Source organism: Rana temporaria, chromosome 1, assembly GCF_905171775.1.
Source record: "Rana temporaria chromosome 1, aRanTem1.1, whole genome shotgun sequence".
NCBI classification, from domain to species: Eukaryota; Metazoa; Chordata; class Amphibia; order Anura; family Ranidae; genus Rana; species Rana temporaria.
Genome location: NC_053489.1, coordinates 466,771,524 through 466,798,164, shown reverse-complemented (window position 1 = coordinate 466,798,164; position 26,641 = coordinate 466,771,524). Strand labels below are relative to the sequence as shown.

The following is a 26,641-nucleotide window of genomic DNA, read 5'->3' as shown; positions in this document are numbered from 1 at the left end:
ATGTTGGTGTGGTATCTTGATACTGTTTGTACAAAGAGTGGAGGAATATATTGTTTGGACACAGAAAACACATTCTGGAACCATACATATTGTATTGGGATTATTTTAGACATATTCACAGACGTTTAGAATTTTACTGGTCACGTTTATTATATTACATTTTTTTTGAGATTGTATTAGTCATATCCACTGATTTTATACTTTTTTTATTTATGCACATTGTATATGTATAGAGCTTTGTATTGCATAGTTTTATATAGGATCATATATCTTAGGCAGCGCTGCATGATTATTGATAATTGCAAATAAAAATGCTGCATACATAGCTCAATAGCTCTAGCCCAAATTACCACATAACCATGAATGAGTCAGAGAAGTGAGATCAATTTATTGGTCTGATCTGTTAGAGGGTTTAGTGCATGGCAGCCTGCTACAATGGAGATAACAACTGTGGTGCTGCTTCTTGAGACAACCTATAATGTTATGCAAATTCTTTGGTAAGTAGCACATTGTATTAGATGAACAAAATTGCAAACAATTTGTTGTGTTTAAAGATAGCAAAGGTATCATGTTAACAAACCAAATAAATATTAATATACAGGGTAAAACATTCAGAATGCACCTAAAATTGTAAATGTAATGCGCTTTTTTTTTTCACAACTGGAAAAAAATACAACCACGTGAAACACAGATTAGGTTTGACCATTTTAATTACACATTTACAATTGTTGCAAGCAAGACATTGTTTTATGGATGGAAATGAAAAGATATTTTCTGTATGCAGATTTTATAACTGCATATCAGAAAATCTTTATTTTAAATGAGCTGTAATGAAAATTACTGCATGGAACAACATTAACTAAAACAAAATTATGGTGTTTACTCTACATGACATACAAAAACATTCATGCCAGAAAGCTCGAGTTTTTCCTTGACATGCATGTATTTAATAAGGAATACAGCCATGACATTTTTTTTATAAAATATTATAGTTCACGATGATCAGAATAGAATGACATTGCAAAAATTCTACCAGAAATGAAATAGTGTAGGACATGATCACATCTATGTGAACTGCCTTTGGTAAACCTGGCAAAATTGTTTGTTTAGTAGAGGGCATTTACTTATTTGCTGCTATGCCATTCCTCTTTAAGGGGTGTAATCAAACTGAAAGAATGCCCTCTATATAAGCTGAGCCTGGTTCACACTGAAAGCACAGCAGTTTTGACAGGAGGACAAAACCTGGAAATCTTCTTTATCACTCAAAAGAACTCTGTAACTGAGCAGAAATGTCAACTGTTGGAAAGGTAAGTTACCCTTTATTTAGATGTTATCCCATTAATATTACGTCATATAAACTGATAAGGAAGTAATAGCATGTACTTGAATAACCAATACCATATGCTGTTCATCTAGTATACCTTTCATTTATTTCAGTGGCTTATGAGCATTTTTAGAATAAACATTCTATGGCTTTATTTGAGCACTGATTCTGTCATTGTTCTCAGAAGTTTTTTCCACCCGTACACTTATACACAGAAGATACAATTTAAACTGTTTTAAAAGTTAAAACTAAATGAATCTTTCTTTGCATTTTGTTGTAAGAATGAATTAACAATTAGGAATTATAATTCATATATAAATATATGAAATGCATGCTAAAGTATGTTGAACTAATTATAGATGACTGAATGGCATTTGTGTATGTGTTCAATGTAAACTAAGTTTATGGGCGCAGGGGTATAAATAACTCATAATAATCCTTGTATATTATGAAATTTAGACAAAATAATTAGTACTGTAAGCGTAACAAGAAATATTAAATCCTGTGTATGCATTGTATTTCCTATACTTACTGTGGTTGCTTTTTTAAAGACAAATAGACATTTCCTCAGAGTTTAGTGAATGCGGTGAAATTTCACTTTGCAAAGAATGCCCAGTCACATACAAATACAATTAAAACATTTTTAAAAGCATTTCTGCTTGCACGCGATTGGATGATGCAAATCAGCAGAACTTTACCTCATTTACTATGTTTTGTGAATAATTCCTTTGCAAAGTTAACATTTGCCTTTAGTAAATCAACCCACTGCTTCTTTGAGTTTTTTTTTTCTGTTTGCAAACCATCATAAGTATTATTTGTCATGATGATGTGAAGATTTTCTGATATTTGTAACATCCTCACATATACATTATTTTAGAGATAAAACTTAAAATTTTAAAAACTGCGGTGTAAGATTTGCGTGTATCAGTTGTGTTAGTAAGGTAAGTAATGGTAAGTAAGGTAGCAATGAAAAATAGTATGACACATAGGTGTTTATTTACTAAAGGAAAATCCACTGTGCACTACAAGTGAACTTGGAAGTGCAGTCACTTTAGATCTGAGGGAAGCATGCAAGGAAAATAAAAAACAGCATTTTTGCTTGTACATGATTGGATGATAGAAATCAGCAGAGCTTCCCCTCATTTCAGATCTTCCTTCAGATCTACAGCGAATGTACTTCCAAGTGCACTTGTAGTGCACAGTGGATTTGCCTTTGGTAAATCAACCCCAAAGTTTGTCTCTTTGCTAATAAGAATTTTCCTGTTCACATTTTCTTTTTGGGGCAGTTTCTACTTTAACCTGCTGAGCTGTATTCCCGAGTGTGGTTCGGGGTGAATTTTTCATACCAAAAGCGGTAACCCCGAGCCACACTCGGAATTGCATCGCATGATCCATGTAGAGGTTGATTACATTGTCCCCTGGATCCTGCGATGTCTCCCCGCTGTCATCTGCGAGCCGCTGTGTCTTGCTCGATTCACAGTGTCGAGCTCCGTTCCCTGCGAGAGTTGCAACGCACGATGACGGAGCTCGGTGCCAAATTCAAAAAGTAAAAAACAGTATAGATAGTGTATACTGTAATCTTACAGATTACAGTACTGTATCCAGTAGCGGTGCGTCTATAGAGGGCGCCGGAGCGCCGCCCCCTCTGGCTCTCGCACCGCCACTGATTACAATAACATAGATTCATGCAGTGGCGACAATGGGCACGGTGGCGACAATTAAAGGGCACATTGGCATCAATTGGCACAGTGGCAACAATTAACGGGCACAGTGGCGACTAAGGGCACAGCGGCGACAATTGGCACAGTGGCAACAATTAATGGGCACAGTGGCTGCATTCGATGGCATGGCACAGTGGTGACAATTGATGGCACAGTGGCTGCGTTTGATGGCATGGCACAGTGGTGACAATTGATGGCACAGTGGCCGTGTTTGATGGCATGGCACAGTGACTGCGTTTGATGGCATGGCACAGTGGTGACAATTGATGGCACAGTGGCTGTGTTTGATGGCATGGCACAGTGACTGCGTTTTATGGCATGGCACAGAGGTGACAATTGATTGCATAGTGGCTGCGCTTGATGGCATGGCACAGTGGCTGCATTTGATGGCATGGCACATTGGTGACAATTGATGGCACAGTGGCTGCGTTTGATGGCATGGCACAGTGGTGACAATTGATGGCACAGTGGCTGCGTTTGATCGCATGGTACAGTGACTGCATTTGATGGCATGGCACAGTGGTGACAATTGATGGCACAGTGGCTGTGTTTGATGGCATGGCACAGTGGTGACAATTGATGGCACAGTGGCTGCGTTTGATGGCATGGCACAGTGGCTGCGTTTGATGGCATGGCACAGTGGTGACAATTGATGGCACAGTGGCTGCGCTTGATGGCATGGCACATCGACTGCATTTGATGGTATGGCGCATTGTCACAGATCCAGCCCACAGTGCAATTTACCGCGATCCGTGATGCGCCAGGTCCCGCGATCCGGGAGCGCGCCCCAGGGGGCGCGCGAGAGGAGGATTCTGGGAGGACGTCCCAGGGACGTCCTCCCAGAGTAACCCCACCGCGCTGTAGCAGTATTTTCTCTATAGCGCGGTGGGAAAGTGGTTAAAAGTGGAGTATGCCTGTAGGGAAACACTAATCTCAATAAACACGTTTGACAGACCTCCCTTTGGGTAAAAAAAAAAAAGCTACTTTTTTTATACGTAATTCTAATACATCCCGAAGATAAGTGGGGCACAGGTATCTGAGGTGCAGTCAGACATGCATGCTGGAGCCCATTTCCAGGTTGGGGTATATCCCCCTCCCACAGATCCCCTCCCCCTTACAGTAATTTTTATTAAAATTATCAATATACACACACATATTTTTTGGTATCTTTCTGGTATCTTCTAACCAGTCATGGTAAACGGGGTCTTGTTCCACTTCCTTTGTCCTCCTACAATGGTAAATCCTGAATGCTGCAGAGAATAGGAGGCTAAGTATTGATCTGAGCCCCTTTCTCCTGTGAACTTAGGTTAGAAATATTCACAAGAGGTGTCCATGACACCCTAGGTTTACAGGAAATAGATTGTATGATGCTGGGCATTAACCTAAAATAGGAGCAGAGGACTGTGCTGGAGCATGGAGAAGGCGAAAATTGATTTGTTATTTTTTTGTAAGAAAGCAGAAGGCGAGAATTAAAAACAAACTCAAATAGACTTTAAAACTATAGTTATCTACAGTATTTGCTTCTCAGGGAGGCTAAAGAACATGGCTGGCTGGCTGTGTATTTCCTACATGTTTTACTATTCCCCTATATATTATCTGTGAAACACAAGTCATGCTAATTATTATATTGATCCAGCCTACCTCTAAACAAAACTAGTAGTATTACAAAATAAAATTCACTTTGATTTATTGACATAGAGATGGACTTTGTTACTAATTCCCTGCCTAAATACTACAGAGTAATGTGTGACAAAGAGCTTAAGAAGAAAAAACTTTAAAGCCCCATACACACTATCAGTTTTCCTGCAGGTTTTTCTCTTCAGGTTTACCAAAACCATCTAATATGAGGTCAAACCTTGAGGCCCCGTACACACGACCGAGGAACTCGACGTGCCAAACACATCGAGTTCCTCGTTGAGTTCAGTGTGGAAGCCGCCGAGGAACTTGGCGGGCCGACTTTTCCCATTGACTAACGAGAAAATAGAGAACATGTTCTCTTTTCGGCCCGACGAGTTCCTCGACGGGTTCCTCGCTGAAAAGTGTGCACACGACGGAGTTTCTCGGCAGAATCCAGCTCCGACCGAGTTTCTGGCTGAATTCTGCCGAGAAACTCGGTCGTGTGTACGGGGCCTAAGAGTTGAAATTTGTATGCAATCAGGCAGGCCCTTGCACTACATGGTTTTGGTGAACCTGAAGAGAAAAACCTGAAGGAAAACTGATAGTGTGTATGGGGCTTTAAGAAGAAACCACTGTGTGTATATATATATATATATATATATATATATATATATATATATATATATATAAATATATATATAAATATATATATATATATAAATAAATATATATATAAATATAAAAATATATAAATATATATATATATATATATATAAAAATATATAAATATATATATATATATATAAATATAAATATATATATATATATATATATATATAATTAATCAACATTAGGGTTCGAGTCAGCATCTATTCTTGTGTGCATGTACATTTTATATAGTCAGCCACACTGTACTACTGTACATCTTTTCAAATCTAAGCTAGTGTAGAAGGTTGCAAATAGATTCTAAAGGTTGCTCTTTGTAGGCAAGTTCTGTTATATGATATGCAACAACTGCAATAGAAGAAGAAAAACGTAAAACCTCCCTGAGAGAAACACGAGGCTCCCTTTACTGAGCTCTTCTTTTGGAAATGCTATCTCTGTAGTTGTCTTGTTGATCATTTGGTCCTAATATTTTTTGTGACTGACCCACAACATGGTCCATGAAGTAGATTAAATAGATCTCATCTCTGGTATCCACATCTTTATATATATGGTTAATTATGAACCAAAGTGTTTTTGTCCCCCCAGAGAGTAACAGAGAACACAAATCTCTATTCTATTCAAACATTGTAAAAAAAAAAAAGGGATTGGCTCCAGTAGCAGCTGATTGGATGGGAAAGCTGAGACCTGTAATAGTATACTGTTAGCACACTGATTACAATTCATACCGCACCACACCCTGTGCCATGGCCAGAATAAGTTTCATTGCAAGCTTTGTTGAACCTGGATAAATAACAGTTTTGGGCATGCCTTCAGTTGAGAATCCTCATGCAATGTATTGTAAACATTCCCTTTAATTATATAATCATGTGAAAGCCAGATTCATGTTACCTTAGAAAACCCCAGTCCTGTGCAGATGAAATGAGTTAACAGGAATTTCATTTTTACATAATAATTAACCTGCCTGGCGGTATTCCCGAGTCTGACTCGGGGTTAGATTTTCATGCTGCGAGCGGTAACACCGAGTCAGACTCGGGCTTGCATCGCTGGATCCACAGACTGTGTTTACTTACCTTGTCCCTGGATCCAGCGATGCCACCGAGCTGTGTGACCGATCTCCGTTCCCTGCGACGCACGGGAGCGGAGAACGGCGCCAAATTCAAAAACGTAAACAAACACATTACATACAGTATACTGTAATCTTATAGATTACAGTACTGTATGTAAAAAATACACACCCCCCTTGTCCCTAGTGGTCTGCCCAGTGTCCTACATGTACTTTTATATAATAAAAACCTTTCTTTCTCCCTGCAAACTGTAGATTGTCCATAGCAACCAAAAGTGTCCCTTTATGTCAAAAATAGTTTTAGAGCAGCTAAAAAACAGCGATAATAAATTATAATCACTTGCAGAATTGTGCGATAGGGATTTGTGGGGAAATTCGTCATAAAAAAAAAAAAAAAATGACAGCAACAATTCTGCAACTGAGCAAATTTCAGTGATTTTGATTTAATTACATTATTGAATAATTTTTATTATAATTATATTATTATTTGTTATAAATATTTATAATTATTTATTATATTATAATTTATAATTTTGTTTTTAAAAAAATGTCATACCCGGGATGCCTATTAGAATCTTGTTTGGTCAGATTTAAGTGAGTTATTTCTAAAAATTACAGGCCTACAATATAAAATGCCAAATTTCCTTGCAAATAATGGTACCGCTTTCAGCACCTTTTTTCTGAAAGAATCATACCGCCAGGGAGGTTAAAGTGAATATGTATACAACTTATTGTGCAAAAAATCCTAGCACTTTTAGTAAACTGACCTGCATGCAAGGAAAATAAAATAAACAGAATTTTGCTTGCACATGGCTGGATGGTGGTCAACATAACTTCATCTTAATTCACTAAGCTCTGGGGAAAATCTCAAAGGAAAGTGTAACTTCACTTGCAAAGTGATCAGTCTATTTCCCCTTAGTAAACCATACCATATATACCTCCATCCCCAATCAGAGTTAGCCACATGGACTAGCCAAGGGTGCAAACTGGAAAAGGAGGTGATTAAAAAAAAAACTCATACCACATTGTGGTGGGTGTCAACTCACCCAGAGGACCAAAGTCAAAAATGCTTTAACCTCCCTGGTGGTATGATTATGTCAGATTTTTGAATCTCAAAGCGGTACATTGTTTTGCATAGAAATTTGGCATTTTATATTGTAGGCCTGTAATTCTTAGGAATAACTCATTTAAATCTGTCCAAAAAATAGCCTAGTAGACATCTTGGGTATGATAAAGTTTGAATTACAAAATCATAAATTATAACATAATAACTATAAATATTTATCAAAAATGATAATATAATAATAATAAAATGTATTTAATAATGTAACCAAATCAAAAACATGACATTTGATAATTTGTAGAATTGTCGCTGTCGTAACTTTCAGTGTATGATGAGATATTTCCCCACAAATCACTATTGCTCAATTCTACAAGTGATTCTAATTTACTATCGCTGTTTTCCAACTGGTGAAAAAACACTTTTAACGTAAAGGAACGCTTTTTGGATGCCATGGACAATCTCAAGTTTCCGGGCAGAAAGAACGGCATATATAATATGCAGGCAGGACAATAGAAAAAGCACTAGGGACAAAATGGAGGTGAAATGATTTGATACAGTAATGTAATCTTACAAATTACAGTGTACTGTATGCGTTATGTTTTTTGCACTTTTTGAAATTGACGTCGGGCTCTGCCTTTGTGCGTTGCAACACTCGCAGGGAATGGAGCCAGGAACAGTAATACATCAGGCCGAGGATCCGGTGGAGAACACAGAGGGACAACATCGCAGGATCCTGGGGACAAGGTTAGTTGCATGCAACAGGATACTGTGATGCAATCCCGAGTGTGGCTCGGGGTTACCACTAAAGGTACTGGAAATTAAAGTGGAGGTTCACCCGGAAATAACATTTTTTAACCTTAGATTGATGCTCATTTTGTCTAGGGGAATCGGCTAGTTTTTTTTAAATCGAAGCTGTACTTACCGTTTTAGAGATGCATCTTCTCCGCCGCTTCCGGGTATGGGCTGCGGGACTGGGCGTTCCTATTTTGATTGATAGTCTTCCGACGGTCGCATACATCGCGTCACGATTTTCCGAAAGTAGCCAAACGTCGGTGCGCAGGCGCAGTATAGAGCCAAACCGACGTTCGGCTTCTTTCGGCTACTCGTGACGCGATGGATGCGACCGTCGGAAGCCCGAAGACCATACCCGGAAGCGGCGGAGAAGATCGCTCTCTAAAACGGTAAGTACAGCTTCGATTTTAAAACAAACTAGCCGATTCCCCTAGACAAAATGAGCATCAATCTAAGGGTAACATTTTTTTTATGGGTGAACTCCCGCTTTAACCCCAAGGCACACCGGGATTACCACTAGAAATATTAAAGGCAAACAGACTGTTCTCTCTGCAACACAGTTGCACTTTGCAAGGGAACCTGACCCAAGGCTTACTGAATCAGGTGGAATTTTACTTGTAAAGAATACCAAATCACGTGCAAGGAAATAAAAAGAAATGCATTTTTGCTCCCACATGATTGGATGATGGAAGTCAACAGAGCTTCACCTCATTGACTTAACTCTGGGGAAAATTCCTTTTTAAAGTGCAACTTCCCTTGCAGCGTGACTAGCCTATTTGTCTTTAGTAAATCAACATCAAAGTATGGGCCACAATGCTTATGATCTATAACAGATGCTTGTTAATGCATCAACACAGAAGAATTTTAATATGCTCATACTTTTACCAGTATGTCAGAGCTGCTATTGTTTCCTGTACCTGCCATAGACATAAACATGAATGCTTGGGAGGTCTTAGATTGTGCCCACTTGTCCAAACACTTCAGGCGCCTATGTCCAGATTTTGCTATGTTTTATATAATTAGGATTTGGTGTGTTACAATGCTTCTTTCAGTAAGAATGTATACAAAGCTAAAAACATTTGGTTTAATTTAATATTCTCAGTAAAGCAGAGAAAGATTTTAGAATGGCTAATGTTATCTACAAACCCTTTTGATGTCCAACATCTACATGAAATGGAATGTGTTTACCACTTATATAGTAACTAGAGTCCTTTTGTACAGCGCATGGCTTCCTGCCAGCTTACTATTAGACAGGCATGAAAACAGCTTGGAAAAGTGGAAGGGTAGTGCTTGCTTTAGTGTGAATAACTCTTTCAGGCACACAGTCACTACTAGAGGTTATATAAGGATAGCTAATGTAATCAGAATACAGCATGTCATTACATGCACTGGAAACTTACAAATGCGTGTGTATACATACACAATCCAATCAAAGGTATAAATGAATAAAGTTTTTTTCTAAATTGCAAAATGTCCTATTTATAGTACACCTTAAATAGTAAAAAATCTACTGGCTTGGGTTTGAAAGGTTCAGGATCCAGGGCCCTCTTCCTGATCCTGCCATCACTACTTAATGACAGGTGTGATTGCATGCTTGTTCCTACCCAATTGGGCTTATTTGCTAAAACTGAAGAGTGCAAAATCTGGTGCAGCTCTTCATAGAAGCCAATCAGCTTTTAGATATTTTTGTCAAAGCTTAATTGAACAAGCTGAAGTTAGAAGCTGATTGGGTACCATATACGACTGCATCAGATTGTGCACTCTCCAGTTTTAGTAAATCAACCCTAATGCCTCAATAGCCTACACCTTTAAAAAAAAAAAAAGTCAGTAAAGGTGGTTACCATATACCTGTTCTCACAGGTTTACAGTAAGCTTATTGAGTATCTGAAAATCGGATGCAATATCCAATGGCAGACATAGTCAGCAAAGGGATCTTGGGGTAGAACAATTTTAGGGCCTCCCTAGTTAAATATTGAATTAAGGATGATGATAATAATAATAAACTACAATCATTTTGATTTAGATGACTTGGGGTAAGTACTGTATCTAGGGCACGTTATAAGGGGGCGACGTTGGAAAGGCTTGTGAAAAGAGTGTTTGAAAACGTTTCTGCTTGTTTTGCACAATACTTAATCGCCATTTTTTTATTTTTTTTTTAGGGAAAGTATAATATTTTGCCTTTTTTGTTTTAATTCACATAAATAAACGTAATACTTTTCTTCTAGCCTATCAAATGCAAAGCTGCAGTTCTTTATGGATTCAATCAACCACTGAAAATTGAAGAAATAGAGGTTGCTCCACCCAAAGCACGTGAAGTTCGGATTAAGGTAACATGATGATGATGATTATATGAATACATGAAAAAAAAAAAAAGAGTAGTGCAAATTAAGTTAGGTTGGCATAAAACTTCAAATTACAAATATGACATAAAAGTAAAGTGAAAATGTCCACATAAATACATAAATATATAGATATATAAATAAATGTCCATATGTGAAAAACACAAATAGTGTAAAAATACAAATCTGACTATAGAATAGTCCAGCAATAATTTTGGTGAATTCCAAAGCCTGGTGATAACTTCAAAGAGGTGCTAGAGTTGAAGGAGCATTGATATGAATTAACGTGAAGAGAAACCACCACCGATAGGTAAGAGGCTTACCAGATAGTTTGAACCCAGGAGAACCTACATTCAGATGGGTCAAACAGAGCTTTGTGTGGTAAAACCACGATGGAACCTGGGCAATCCTGTATGTTACATAGTTACATAGTTAGTCAGGTTGAAAAAAGACACAAGTCCATCCAGTTCAACCACAAAAAAATAAACAAACAACATAAAAAACATAGTACAATCCCATACACCCAACTCCATACCCACAGTTGATCCAGAAGAAGGCAAAAAACCCCAGCAGAGCATGATCCAATTTGCAACAGCAGGGGAAAAAATTCCTTCCTGATCCCCCGAGAGGCAAAACAAATTTTTCCCCGGATCAACTTTACCTACAAATCTTAGTACCCAGTTATATTATGTACATTTAGGAAAGTATCCAGGCCTTTCTTAAAGCAATCTACTGAGCTGGCCAGAACCACCTCTGGAGGGAGTCCACATTTTCTCAGCTCTTACTGTGAAGAAACCTTTCCGTATTTGGAGATTAAATCTCTTTTCTTCTAGACGTAGTGCCCTCTTGTCCTCAGTGTTGACGGTAATGTGAATAACTCAACACCAAGTTCACTATATGAACCCATTATATATTTGTACATGTGGATCATATCCCCCCTTATTCTCCTCTTCTCAAGGGTGAATAAATTCAGTTCTTCTAATCTTTCCTCATAGCTCATAGCTGAGCTCCTCCATGCCTCTTATCAGTTTGGTTGCCCTTCTCTGCACTTTCTCCAGTTCCCCCGATATCCTTTTTGAGAACTGGTGCCCAAAACTGAACTGCATATTCCAGATGAGGTCTTACTAATGATTTGTATGTATGTGTCTCCAATGGCTGTAGCAAGAGTGACCAAACGGCAGAGGAATGAGTATACCACAGACAAATATAGCTGGTTACCTGATGGTCTCACAGGACATGATGGTCCAAAAAAAATCCCGGATGTGTATGGAAGGGTGTGTACCATAGATTAGGAAGAAATAAACATCCACATAGCGTAACTCTGTGTTGAATGTTGCAAATTTAAAATTTAGCAAGAACACTTACATTTAGATGGATGTACAAGCACTTTGTGCAAAGTAGTAGCAACAGTGGGGTTTTTCCGACGCATTTCGTCCCAAGGACATAATCTGGGATATTATGATGATGATTATATGAATACATAAATAAATATATAAATACTCTCCATGCACTGATTCTTTTAGTCAAACATCCACAAGATGTTATGAAATTGTCATGGCAACAAGGATAGACAAAAAGCAGTAAAATGTTTAACATTTAATAAAAAAAGCCAAGGAGGGTGACGTATAAACCATTATACAAATGAGCCCACTGATGTGTGTTTACTGGGGATGATTGCAGTTTGTTGGTCACCAATTCCTGTGAGAATTCAAAGAAAAAAGAAATGGCACCACTCCAAGTCCCAGACTTGCTTCTGTGGTCCTCCGCTGCTCCGGGTGTTAACAAAGAGCTCAAAAAACATAACAACACTCTATCAAAGTCATCCTGTTAGGTTAAATTAATGTAGCCGTCTTCAAACAAAATCCCCACCCTAAGCCATGTCCCTCTAAAACGTTTCACCCAGGATTATTCTTAAGAGTCAAGGAATAAGCCCAATCGGGGTAAAAAGGGTCAGTTGGAAGAGTTGGAAGTCAACTACATTGATTAAACAGAATGACTTTTGTGGCGTGAATCATCAACGCTTGTTCGATTTTCATCTGTGGAATGCACATCTGTACATAAAATGATAATGCTAATGTAAATCTTACCAGAAATGCGTTCAATATTTAGCCGATCATAGTACACATTCAAAAGTGTAAAAGGCCCCAGTTCTTAATACTGTATACACTACATCTACAATAAATTTTCACGTTTTCACACACATAGCCTATTGCACTAAATAATTTTTACTGTAAGTGAATAGTGTTGAGCAGAATATGCCATATTCGATTTCGCGATATATCTCGAATATATATTCGAATATTCGAGATATATTCGCTAAATTCGAATATTCGTGATATTTTATCGAAAGTAAATGATTGCGATTTTTCGCTATTGCGAATGCGAAAATAATTGCGATTTTTTGATAACTGCGGTAGGAGCACTCTGATTGGCTCAGAATATTCGTGATATTTTATCGAAATATCGCAACATGCGAATGCGATATTTATTGCGCAATTTCGAGAAATGCTGGAGGAGCGCTCTGATTGGCTCAGAATATTCGTGATATTTTATCGAAATATCGCAACATGCGAATGCGATATTTATTGCGCAATTTCGAGAAATGCTGTAGGAGCACTCTGATTGGCTCAGAATATTCGTGATATTTTACAATACAAAATAATTGCGAATATTCGGCAAATGCGGAAGGAGCACTCTGATTGGCTCAGAATATTCTTGATATTTTACAATACAAAATAATTGCGAATATTCGGCAAATGCAGAAGGAGCACTCTGATTGGCTCAGAATATTCTTGATATTTTACAATACAAAATAATTGCGAATATTCGGCAAATGCGGAAGGAGCACTCTGATTGGCTCAGAATATTCTTGATATTTTACAATAGAAAATAAAAAGTGTTTTGCATTGGTGGTGATTCTTTACTCTATCCATCTGTCACAGCCGTTTGTCAATCAAACACCTTAAAGATTGAACAAGTTCATGCTGCATGCTTTGGACTTTTTTTCACTTCACATATCAAAGACATTTTTATGAAAGATTATTTTTCTATTATTGGGACTATATTTCTTTATATATTTGTTTCACTGTGTATTTCACAAGTTATTTGCGCTTGCTTATTTTATAATTTGCCCACATGTCTTGTCACTAGACATATTTTTTATTCTTGTAGAGCGACTCCATTTTCTGTCTTGTATTAATTTATGTTGTATAACATTTTTGAGTTGCTGCTGTATTCTCCCCTTTTTTAAGGTATGCGCAATCTTCTTACAAAAAATAATAATATCAAACATACAAATATTCATAACATACACATACACAAAGCCCCCCCCTTTTGCATCAGAGACAATCAGAGTTCTCCTACCACAGTTATCGAAAATTCGCAATCATTTTCGCATTCGCAATAGCGAAAAATCGCAATTTTTTTTTTTTCAATTTGGCAACATAAAAGGATCGCCTCAGCTTAGCTACTCGGCCCAGGGTCTCTAATCATACCAGCAATGCTTTTAGACGTCGATAGGATGTGATCTGTTTTAAAAATCAAATTGAAAAAATGCGAATATTCGGAATTGCGAATATTCACCGCGAAATTCGAAATATAGCGCGATTTCTCGAATATGCTATATTCGAGTCGAATATTCGCAATGCGAATATTCGTGAGCAACACTATAAGTGAATCTTATCACTGTGATGCACTAAATAGTCAGTACATTGGGCACAATTCACTAAAGGTTATCGCATGCGTTATGGCGGTCACGTGACCACTTATTGCATGTAAAAATGAAAATGTCAATTCACTATTGCTCGTATGTGGTATTTAGGACCAAAAATGTTTGTTACATACTGCATAAAAAGGCATTAAAGTCAATTCACAAAAGGAAAAAAATAAATAAATGTGGTAATTAAGTACTAGTCCAAGCTTGTGATAACTATGACAATGGTTAGAATCCCCAGTAATTGGTTTAGAAAATAGGTGTAAGCTGGATAAGTGTAAGCTGGATCTGGTGTCAGCTAGATTTTAGTAAGGAGTTGTTTCTGGCGGCTGGAAGACAGCATAGCAAAGATGATGAAGCTCTTTGAATCCAGTCTTCTGGAATTTAAAGCTATGCAGAAGAGGAGGAGGAGGAGGAGGAGGAGAAGATCTCAAGTGGTCCCTTTAAAGGAAAGAGTGCATACTGCTGGATCAGTTCACGGATGCTGATACCTTGTAGAAGTTCAGCTTATCCAAGCAGTTCAGGTTATCCTAGCCACTAGGGGTGAGCCAAACACCCCCCCCCCCGTTCGGTTCGCACCAGAACCTTCGAACGGACCGACCGTTGGGTAGGTACCACGTGGGTAGGTACCGGAGCATGATGGGACTGTGAGGCCTATATAAGTCGGATGCAAGCCGCGCACCTGTCATTGCAGCGAGAAGAGGCGTCGGGTCAACATCGGAAGAAGGGAGAAGAGAAGAAGACGATGGCACATAACAGCGGGCTGGCCGCCGCTAGTAATTGAGCTAACACACAAAGATAACGGCGGCCAGCCCTGAAGGAGAAGGCACCGGACAGCGGGAGGAAGAACGGGGGTGCGCCGAGTCAACAGCGGAGAGCGGCGAAGATAGAAGAAGACCCCCCGAGAGCGGAGAAGACCCCCAGAGAGCGGAGAAGACCCCCGGAGAGCAGAAGACCCCCCGGATAGCGGAAGAAGAAGCCCCCCTGGTGAAAGAGCTAAAGACAGTGGGCCTCCGGAGCAGACTAATAAATTATTTTAAAAAACCTTGTGTAGTGTGTTTATTAACTTTAACACTTTGCCTCCAGGTGAATGGGTAGGGGTACGATGTACCCCATATCCATTCACTTAGGGTGGGGGGCCGGTATCCGGTATCCCCTTATTTGAGGGGGCTCCCAGATTCCGATAAGCCCCCCGCCAGTAGACCCCGACAACCAACGGCCCGGGTTGTCGGGAAGAGGCCCTGTCCTTATCAACATGTGGACAGGGAGCTCTGGGGTGGGGGGGCCCCGCAGTGCGCCCCCTGCCCCAGAGCACCCAACCCCCCCATGTTGAGGGCATGTGGCCTGGTAGGGCTCAGGAGGATTGGCCGCTCGCTCGTCCCCACTCCTTTCCTGGCCGGCCGGGTAGCGTGCTTTGGATACGGGTCTGGTATGGATTGTAGGGGGACCCCCTACGTCGTTTTTTTCGGCGTAGGGGGGGTCTCCTTACAACCCATACCAGACCTAAGGGCCTGGTATGCTCCTGGGGGGGGAACCCATGTCGGTTTTTTATTTAAAAATTGGCGTGGAGTTCTCCCTCTTGGGAATGCATACCAAATGCCGCAGCTAGAATTGGCGGGAATCCAAGTCGGATCCCAGTCGCTTCTATGACGCGCTTGCTGGAATGTGCTCTGTCTATTCCAGCGAGTGCGAGATGTCGGCACCATGTCGCCGAGAATCAGTGCGATGCTGTCGTGCTAGAAACACATTCTCGGCAACATCCACTGTAGCTTTAGGTGCACACTGCAGAGGACGCGGGCAGTACACACACCACAAAGCTTTAGATGCACACTGCAGAGGACACAGGCAGTACACCACGTGAGAATACTGCAGCTAGCACAATCACCTGCCTGCCTGTCAGTAAATTAGGAAGAGCAGATCTAGCTAAACTATACAATGTATAAATATATATACAACACCTGGGATGCATATATATCCTCTACACACTGTTACTTTAACTGACTAGCCTGCCTGCCTGCTCTATCTACCTACAAAAAAATTACACTCTCTCTCTCTCTCTCTCTCTCTCTCTGTCTTCTCTCTCTTAACCACAGCAACACACTACACAAGGCCGACCTGCAGGCGGCCTTTTATAGTGTGGGGCATGTACTAAACCCCCTGAGCCATAATTGGCCAAAGCCACCCTGGCTTTGGCCAATTATGGCTCTCCATTTATTGCAAGTTGTGATTGGCCAAGCATGCGGGCCATAGTGACACGCCAATCGAATTTGGTGCGAACGGCCCAAAACTTTCGCAATTCTATGAACATACAATTTTCGAGTCGAACATATAGGGTTATTAAAAGCCAGTGGGTTTTGGGGGTTTAAATAATCCCACTTCAGGAACGGAAATGCCTATGAAGCCTAAAGATGCAAAAAATTTGCTGGAGATGGACTTTAACCTGGAAATGACGCAATGCTTTATAACAAATTCTGAAGATTTTTATTACTAATGGGTGGTTTTGCAACCTCCTGTCACATGATTCCTTGTTGTGCATTCTTCCTGTCTAAGAATCAGATTCAGGGGCAGTCAGTTTACAGGTACAACTGTAGGGATGTGTGCATCAGGGCTGGCTGCAACGAGACATGGCAAAATGAAATCTGGACCTACTCAGCAGTAGGGATGAGCTTCGTATTCGAGTCAAACTCATGGTCGACTCGAACATCGTATGTTCGATTGTTCGTCGAATTACGAACGTTTTGGGCTGTTCGCGCCAAATTCGAGTTACGTTTCACAGCCCATAATTCACTGCGGCATCGCAGTGCATTGCTGGCTGATGATTGGCCAAGCATGCACTATGACCCGCATGCTTGGCCAATCACAGCTTGCAATAAACGGAGAGCCATAATTGGCCAAAGCCAGGGTGGCTTTGGCCAATTATGGCTCAGGGGGTTTAGTACACGCCCCACACTATAAAAGGCCGCCTGCAGGTCGGCCTTGTGTAGTGTGTTGCGGTGGTTAAAAGAGAGAAGACAGAGAGAGTGAGAGAGAGAGAGTGTCATTTTTTGTATGTAGATAGAGCAGGCAGGCAGGCTAGTCAGTTAAAGTTACAGGCCCGGATTCAGATACAATGGTGTATCTTCTCGGCGGGCGTAACGTATCTGAGATAGGGCGCAAGTTCCGTATTCAGAAAGAACTTGCGCCCTAAGTTACGGCGGCGTAACGTATGTGGTCCGGTTGCCTGCCTAATTCAAATGTGGATGATGTGGGCGTGTTTTATTTAAATTAATGGTGACCCCGCGTATTTGACGTTTTTTACGAACGGCGCATGCGCCGTTCTTGAAAGAATCCCAGTGCGCATGCTCGAAATTACGCCGCAAATAGTCAATGCTTTAGACGTGAACGTAACTTACGTACAGCCCTATTCGCGAACGACTTACGCAAACGACGTAAAATTTTCAAAATTGGACGCGGGAACGACGTCCATACTTAACATAGGATACCCCTTATATAGCAGGTGTAACTTTACGCCGGAAAAAGCCTAACGTAAACAACGTAAAAAAAATGCGCCGGGCGTACGTACGTTTGTGAATCGTCGTATCTACATCATTTGCATATTCCTCCCGTAAATATACGGAAACGCCACCTAGCGCCCAGCGTAAATATGCAGCCTAAGATACGACGGTGTAAGACACTTACGATGGTCGGATCTTAGGGAAATCTATGCGTAACTGATTCTATGAATCAGTCGCATAGATGCGACCCCGCAACTCAGAGTTACGACGGCGTATCCGGATATACGCCGTCGTAACTCCTTTGTGAATCCGGGCCACAGTGTGTAGAGGATATGTATGCATCGAAGTGTGTAGAGGATATGTATGCATCCCAGGATATGTATGCATCCCAGTGTATTTATACACTGTATAGTTTAGCTAGATCAGCTCTTCCTAATTTACTGGCAGGCAGGTGATTGTGCTAGCTGCAGTATTCTCACGTGGTATATTGCCTGTGTCCTCTGCAGTGTGCACCATAAAGCTACGTGGTGTGTGTACTGCCTTTGTCCTCTGTAGTTTGCACCTAAAGCTACTTAATGTGTACTGCCCGTGTCCTCTGCAGTTTGCACCTAAAGCTACATGATGTGTACTGCCTTTGTCCTCTGCAGTTTGCACCTAAAGCTCCGTAGTGTGTGTACTGCCTTTGTCCTCTGCAGTTTGCACCTAAAGCTACTTGGTGTGTACTGCCTGTGTCCTCTGCAGATTGCACCTAATGCTGCGTAGTGTGTACTGTCCGTGTCCTCTGCAGTGTGCACCTAAAGCTACGTGGTGTGTGTACTCTCTGTGTCTGTGCTATTTTTCTCAATGATTTTCATCCATATTGCAGGGACCAGACATTACATTAAAGCCGCAAGCAGTTTTAAATTACTTTTTTCTTATAGTAATCTCATTTTGTGCAGGGACAGTTCTAAACATGTGCCACTTCACAGGCATACTATAGACACCCAGCAGGTACAATATTTAAAGGAATTTTTCATTTATTTATTTATTTAAATTTAAGCATCATTAAAATCACTGCTCCAGAAAAAAACGACCGCTTTTAAAACTTTTTTCCATTGATACATGTTCCCTGGGACAAGACCCGGGTTCTCAAAGACGTTTTCACAGGCATACTATAGACACCCAGCAGGTACAATATTTAAAGGAATTTTTCATTTATTTTTATTTTTTCATTTAAGCATCATTAAAATCACTGCTCCAGAAAAAAACGACCGTTTTTAAAACTTTTTTTCCATTGATACATGTTCTCTGGGGCAAGACCTGGGTTCTCAAAGACGTTTTACGACAATAACTTGCATATTAGGCTTTAAAATGAGCACTTTTAAATTCAAACGTTCGAGTCCCATATACGTCAATGGGGTTCTAAATGTTCACGCGAACGGTCGGTCCGTTCGAAGGTTCTGGTGCAAACCGAACAGGGGGGGGGGGGGGGGTGTTCGGCTCATCCCTACTCAGCAGGTAGGATATTTTTTCCAATGAGATTGAAAGTTTTAAAATTATCAAGTTTCTTTATTACTGTTCATTTCAAAAATGCTATACTGTTTCATAATCACTGTCACAAAATGAAAAATTGGATTTAACCGCACTATAGGTTAAGAGCACAGTATAAACATGTTTTCAACTAGCTTGGATTTACATAGGCTTTAAACCTAAACCTTAAAGGGGTTGTAAAGGTTTTTTTTTTTTTTTTTTCTAAATTGGTTCCTTTAAGCTAGTGAATTGTTGGTTCACTTACTTTTTCCTTTGATTTCCCTTCTAAATGTTTTCTTTCTTTGTTTTCTTTGTCTGAATTTCTCACTTCCTGTTTCTCCTCATTAAGCTGTTTTGGCTGACTAACCCCCATGGATGATGGGGGCAAGCTTAGTGAGGAGAAACAGGAAGTGAGAAATTCAGACAAAGAAAAAAAAACATTTAGAAGGGAAATCGAAAGAAAAAGGTTAGTGAACCAACAATGCACTAGCTTAAAGGAACCTATTTAGAAAAAAAAAAAAAAAAAACCTTTACAACCTCTTTAAAGCATGCACAGCACAGCGAAGTGTGAAACATTAGAGCTTCCTCTACATGCCATTAGACAATTGCATTCACATTAAGTCGCATTTAGTAAATGAGGCCCATGCTACATGCTAGTTAGGTACATTTTATATAATGTATGTAATATATGTTTTTTTTTTATGATGGATGTGTTTGATTTCTTAGATCTGTGCCAGTGGAATCTGCCACACTGATGACCATGCCCTCTCAGCTGGTATGGCCAGCCTAAATTTTCCTGTTATTTTGGGCCATGAAGGAGCTGGAATTGTTGAGAGTTGTGGACAAGGAGTAACAAAGGTTAAACCAGGTAGTACCTGCAATTAACTTTAAAATAACGCGCAATTACTGTAATGTATTTTATTCAATCATATTTGTAGAGTCTGTGATATGCTTACCTAAAAGCATTTTTCTTGTTCTCACTAGAATTGGCCTTCATCCACACCAGAGGTGTAAATAGTATCTTTAGAGCAAGAAACCATGGAGGGCCCCTGAACCCCCAGCTTGGGGCCCTTCCCTCTGAACCCGGGGGCCCTTTTCTCCCACCATGGGCCCTTTATTATGGTCCTACAGTGCGACCCTTTCACATGTTCTACAGCAGGTCCCCTTCCTGCCATTTTCAAGTCCTTGACAGTGTCGGGAAGCCAGGGCCCAGTCGCAATTTGTATGGCAGGAGTGTAGGTGCATATGTATGGCCCCAAACACAGACAGTGTGCATTCAGGGCCACTCACTTACACCTACACACCTGTTAAATAAGGACAGGTGCTTGTACAGCCAGTGAATCCCCATAGGCCAGGGGAAGGCAACCTCGGCCCTCCAGCTGTGGTGAAACTACAAATTCCATCATGCCTCTGCCTCTAGGAGTCGTGCCTGTGATTGCCAGGGTCTTGCAATGTCTCTTGGGACTTGTAGTTTCACTGCGCCCCAACCACCGCAAAATCTAATGTGACAGGGTGGCTGTACCGGCCCCCCTGGTGCATGGGCCAGGTCTCAATTTCAACCTTTGCAACCAATGACAGTACGCCACTGATCCACAAACTTCACCAGGCATGAGATAGCTCAAATGCTATTTTTCAAACTAAAACTATTATGGGAAGGCAGCATGGAAGGTTTGTGGGCCTCCTAAGAGCAAATTGTAGACACCAGCCACTCTTGCTGCAAAAACTTCAACTCTCTGGGAAACTTAAATCTTTTTTTTTTTCAGAAAGATGATCCTATTATCACAAGATATTTTTTTTTGTTTGTTTACAGGAGATCATGTTATTGCATTGTGCAGTCCGATGTGTATGAAGTGTAAATGCTGCTTGCATGAGGACAGCAACTTCTGTGTAGACAATGAGTAAGTTCTTTTTAATTTTTTTCTATTTTTCTTAATTTTGGAGATGCATAACTAGGCTCAATTACAACAGATATAGTATATTCTTCACCTTGACAGGACATTTTACTATGATCTTCGAGTCTGTGTACTTTTTAATTACTAGTTTGGCAAAATATGGCAAACTTGTAATTATGTTCATGACACTCATCTGAACTGAAGAAGAAACTTGGCTTGATCAAGAAATCCCTTTACAGAACAAGTCTAGTTGAATGTGACTAATTAATAGCTATGCAATGACCTTGATAAAAAAAAAAGAACCCTCATGGACAGATTACTATTGTTTATAATTTGCATCTTGCATAGACCCATCTCCTTATCTCCAGTGAACGTCATGCTCCTACCAGGCCAGTGCATATTTTCCCATGATCTTTGCCTAAAAGGTATCACCTGAAGACACACAAGTAATGATCCAGTTACAGTCTAATCCTAACAAAATTTTATCTTTTTAGTCAATTATAGTATAAGATGCAAATAAGTTGAACAAATATTGTGATAAACCATTAATAAATGTTTTCATTACAGCGTTGGCAAAAACAAAGGGCTCATGCTTGATAAAACCACCAGATTTTCCATCAATGGAAAACAGATCTACAACTTCATGTCCTGCAGTACATTTACAGAATACACTTGTGTGGATGAATTTGCATGTGTTAAGATTGATCCTAAAGCAAATTTGGATGAAGTGTGCCTTATTGGATGTGGATTCTCCACTGGCTACGGAACAGTACTTAACACCGCCAAAGTAAGTTTGAGTAAATATATTCCATATTGCAAATTACAGATTGACGTGTTATGAAATATTCGACAAATATGAACACTTTAGAGGTCAAAAGAAAGTATTCTGACAGTACAAGACACAAGCATAATATTCATATACCCTGAGTTATAGGCTCATATTTTTAGATTATTGGACACTGGCAAAGCTCTTGAAGACTTGCCACCCTGGGGCACCTCCTCTATATTACTCATTCAGAGAGTCTTCAGTTTATTACTAGTGTCCATAGATGATGGACCCCTTCTTCCTTGTGAAGAAATCACTCTTAACTTGATTGCTTTATTATTTTAACTTTAGAATCTTCAATCAACTCTTCAATCAACTAATTATTGTTTTCTAGTGATTAACAACAGAAACATTGCATCCGTAACTTGAAACCTTTGTAAAACCTTGGAGACTGTACCCTTGCTGTTGGGACAGCCTGTAATTTTGCATTGGACACTGGATCCTTAGTGGGGCCTTGGCATTTGGTGCAACATGTTGAGTTAGAAGAAGGTTGCTATACAACTCCAGGGCCGTGGTCCAACCCATATCCTTTTTCTCTAGGTGTGCAAAAATTAGGTTTCAAGACTGAGATTGCTCAGAGTAGGTCCTTTAGCTCCAATTCAAATCCAACCTCCTTTCACCATTCTGTACACTGTGAGGGTCACTTCATCAACAGAGCCATTGAATGTATCAATTAATACCCATGGCGGATTCTTCCTTTTGACAAACTTCCAAGCAGCCTTCAAGCCTCAGATATTCTTGACATCTCTGGCATCACCATAAAGGGAACTAAAGGGAACTACTTCCTTTCCTCTTGAAAATAGTGTAAAGCCTTGTTATCAGGGGTTCTTCTTAAGTGCCAAACCAGAAAAAACAGCCTGTGGGAATTCTCCCTCCCAAAATCTTCCTAGTGACATTCTGTATTCCTCCCATCAGCACCAGCTTAACAGATCATCTATATCAGATGCCTACCCCTCTTTCATTCATGTAATGCCACCCATAAGAAGGGCCTCATTCTATAGCCATTCTGGGGCAATCTGTCATCATGTTGGGTTAGTGAATCCTTTTTGTGTGGACCCGTTGCACATTCCTGTTCCCTGTGCTTTACCCACCCCATTCATTGATTGGGGACGTCCCAGGGTCTATGAATACAATGCATGCATCCTGATATACATTTACATATCTGTAAACTTCATATCTTGGCACACAGGACAGGACACAGACAACTCTCCCCTTTGTTCCTTGGTTAGTCAGCACTGCTTGCTACAAAACTGAAGACTTATGGAGTGAGGCATGGGGTAGGTCCTCAAGAGCTTTGCCAATGTCCATCGTCTGAAGGTACAAGCCTAAAACCCAGGGTTTGTAAATACTGTCCTGTACTGTACTACAAGAAATGGTACTGTACAGGGGTCAAGTCCTGAGGAAAAAAGTGTGGGAACTCCCACCCAAGATCCACTCCCCCACCAAAAAAAAAAAATGATACGCTCATATGCATAATTACTAAACCACATGTTTTTTTTGTTTTTTTCGATCCATTGTACCTTGGTAATCCTTTATGTTACTGGCTGCTTCCTGTATATGGATTCATCGGGTAGTTTGCGGGTATTCAGTCACTTCCTCAATGCAGCAATGTCTCCTGGGAGCTTTTGTCATTGTTCCCAGGAGACATTGCGGAGGTCTGCCGCAAGTTATCGCGGGATTTAGAAAGAAGTTCTTTCTAAATCCCGCGATAACTTCGCCTGCCCCTGACAGTGACTCGAGCCGGCTCGGCTGCTCTAGTGCTGTTAAGGGAACTGCGTTCCTGCTGTGAAAAAAGTGCAGGAACTCCGTTCCCACGCGTTCCCGCAGGACTTGAGCCCTGGTACTGTATGACAAAATATATTTTTTCACAAATTTGCAATGCCTTCCTAGGATTATAGTCAGTGTAACGTGCTGGGTTTAAGATGCTTAGATTTTCTGTATCAATTTTTTTTATTGATAATTATCACAGAGTTACACTTTAACATCCACATTCTGCAAAATGGTAACTGCAGAGATGCATTAACCTCTTTAGCCCCGGACCATTTCGCTGGCCAAAGACCAGAGCACTTTTTGTGATTCGGCACTGCGTCGCTTTAACTGACAATTGCATGGTCGTGCGACGTGGCTCCCAAACAAAATTGATGTCCTTTTTTTCCCACAAATAGAGATTTCTTTTTGTGGTATTTGATCACCTCTGCGGTTTTTATTTTCTGCGCTATAAACAAAAATAGTGACAATTTTGAAAAAAAAAATCAATATTTTTTACTTTTTGCTATAATAAATACCCCCCAAAAAATCTATAAAAAATATTTTTTTTTCAGGCCGATATGTATTCTTCTACATATTTTTGGTAAAAAAACGAATTGCAATAAGCGTATATTGATTGGTTTGCACAAAAGTTATAGCGTCCACAAAATAGGGGATAGTTTTATGGTATTTTTTATTATATATATTTTTTACTAGTAATAGAGGTGATCTGCGATTTTTATCACGACTGAGATTTTATGGCGGACACATGGGACACTTTTGACACATTTTTGGGACCATTGTCATTTTTAGAGCGATCAGTGCTATAAAAATGTACTGATTACTGTGAAAATGACACTGGCAGTGAATGGGTTAACCACTAGGTGGCGTTGAAGGGGTTAAGTGTATCCTAGGGAGTGCTTCTAACTGTCGGGGGGATGGGCTGTGTGTGACACGACACTGATCACCGTTTCGGATTATAGGAAACGGTGATCAGTGTTCTTGTCACTAGGAAGACTGGGGAAATGCTTGTTTACATCAGCATTTTCCCGTTCTTCCTCACCGTGAGACGATCGCGGGTATCCCAGCGGACTGGAAGTCCGCAGGAGACGTGGTCAGGCTCACAGAGCTTGCGGCGGGCGCTCGTCCACAATGCCACTTCTTAATGGGGACGTATATAAACACCCTTCTGCCTGCCCGTGCCATTCTGCTGACGTATATCGTTGTGCGATGGTTGGGAAGCAGTTAAGGAAGAATGAGACCTAAGGCAAGGAAACAGCTTTGTTCTTTCCCCACAACCTCTTTAGTTAGCATTGATAAGGACTGCAGTAGGCACATAGAAGACCCCATGTGGATTTTATGCACTGGCATGGCCCCATCAGACATCAGCTTTCTACAAGTGTATCCCCCTTTATGAAGAAACAGGCAGGTGCAGAGATTTGATGAATTGTTCTATCCTCTTGGTTTACTACAGGTGCATACACATTGTAGCTAAGTACCCTGGACACCCACCAAGCCCGGCAAATCCATTGGCTTGTGGATGATTCAGCTCTACTTAATTGTTTATGGCTGGTAAAATTGAAACTCTAAAATTTACAGATATTGCGACCTTACAAGAAAAATTCTACATTTTCAAGCTGTAGGACTTATAGAATAGTCCTCTCAACAGGTAAAATAGATAATTACGGTCCATATTTCAGAGTATAATCCTCATACAGTACCCGAATACCATTTTAATGACAGTGTTTTTTCCTACTGTAGGTGAAACCAGGAACCACATGTGTTGTGTTTGGTTTGGGTGGAATTGGAATGTCTGCTGTCATGGGTTGCAAAGTTGCTGGTGCTTCCAGGATAATTGGTGTAGACATCAATCCAACAAAATTTAGCAGAGCTAAAGAATTGGGATGTACTGAGTGCATCAATCCAAATGACTGTGACAAACCAATTCATGAAGTTATTGTGGAAATGACTGAAGGAGGAGCAGACTATGGATTTGAATGCATTGGCAAAGTTGATGTCATGGTAAGAGATAAAAATATAGGAAATTGTAGCTTGTTATTCCTTTATCTGTATAAAACTTAATCAAAGCCCCACAAAAAACCTACAGACTTTACTGGTACAAGGGAGGACAACATTTATAAAACCTCCATTTGGTTTATTACATGGTTAAAATATAGAAAGAGCATTGATCAGTGTTTTTGAGCCAAAAGCTTTTATGGGAGTATAGTTTTGCCAAAAAAAAGCCAGAAAACGCTACAACTAAAAAATGCCAAAAGACGCTACACACGCTGAAAAACACTACTACAAAAACACTACTACAAAAACACTGAAAAACGGAGGCCTCGTACACACGACCGAGAATCTCGTCGTAAAAGAAACATTGTTTTCCTCAACGAGTCTCTTGTCAAGGCTTGTCGAGAATCTTGTCAAGCTTTCTTTGCGTACACACTGTCAAGACAAAATCTTGTCGTTCTCAAACGTGGTGACGTACAACACGTACGATGGCGCTTTAAAGGGGAAGTTCGATTCCACTGGCACAACCCTTGGGGGTGCTCTTGCTAATCTCATGTTACTGCGTGTTAAGTAAAAGTTTGGTGAGAGACGATTCGCGCTTTTCAGTCTGTTACAGCGTGACGAATGTGCTATTTCCATTACAAACAATACTTTTACCGAAGGTGCGCTCCCGTCTCATACTTTATTCTGAGCATGTGCGGGTTTCTAAGCATACACACGAACGTGTTTCTCGTCGTAAACCAGCCCGACCAGAAACACGACGAGGAAATTGAGACTCCCGACGAGAAAAAAAAGAGAACTTGTTCTCTTTTTTTTCTCGTCGAGATCCACGACCGTTTTCTCGACGAAAAACATACACACGAC

The 26,641-nt window shown here is 40.3% G+C and overlaps 1 protein-coding gene across 1 annotated transcript in view; it reads left to right on the top strand.

Moving 5' to 3' along the window:
• Positions 1 to 1,197: 1,197 nt before the first annotated feature.
• The window catches only part of LOC120917164 (alcohol dehydrogenase 1-like), a 33,471-nt gene continuing 8,027 nt past the window's right edge, over positions 1,198 to 26,641 (top strand). The window contains exons 1-6 of the mRNA XM_040328259.1: positions 1,198 to 1,307; positions 10,472 to 10,573; positions 20,027 to 20,168; positions 21,111 to 21,198; positions 21,760 to 21,979; positions 25,526 to 25,786. Coding sequence (XP_040184193.1) covers positions 1,290 to 1,307; positions 10,472 to 10,573; positions 20,027 to 20,168; positions 21,111 to 21,198; positions 21,760 to 21,979; positions 25,526 to 25,786 — 831 coding nt within the window. The 5' untranslated portion in view covers positions 1,198 to 1,289. The remainder of the gene's footprint in view (positions 1,308 to 10,471; positions 10,574 to 20,026; positions 20,169 to 21,110; positions 21,199 to 21,759; positions 21,980 to 25,525; positions 25,787 to 26,641) is intronic.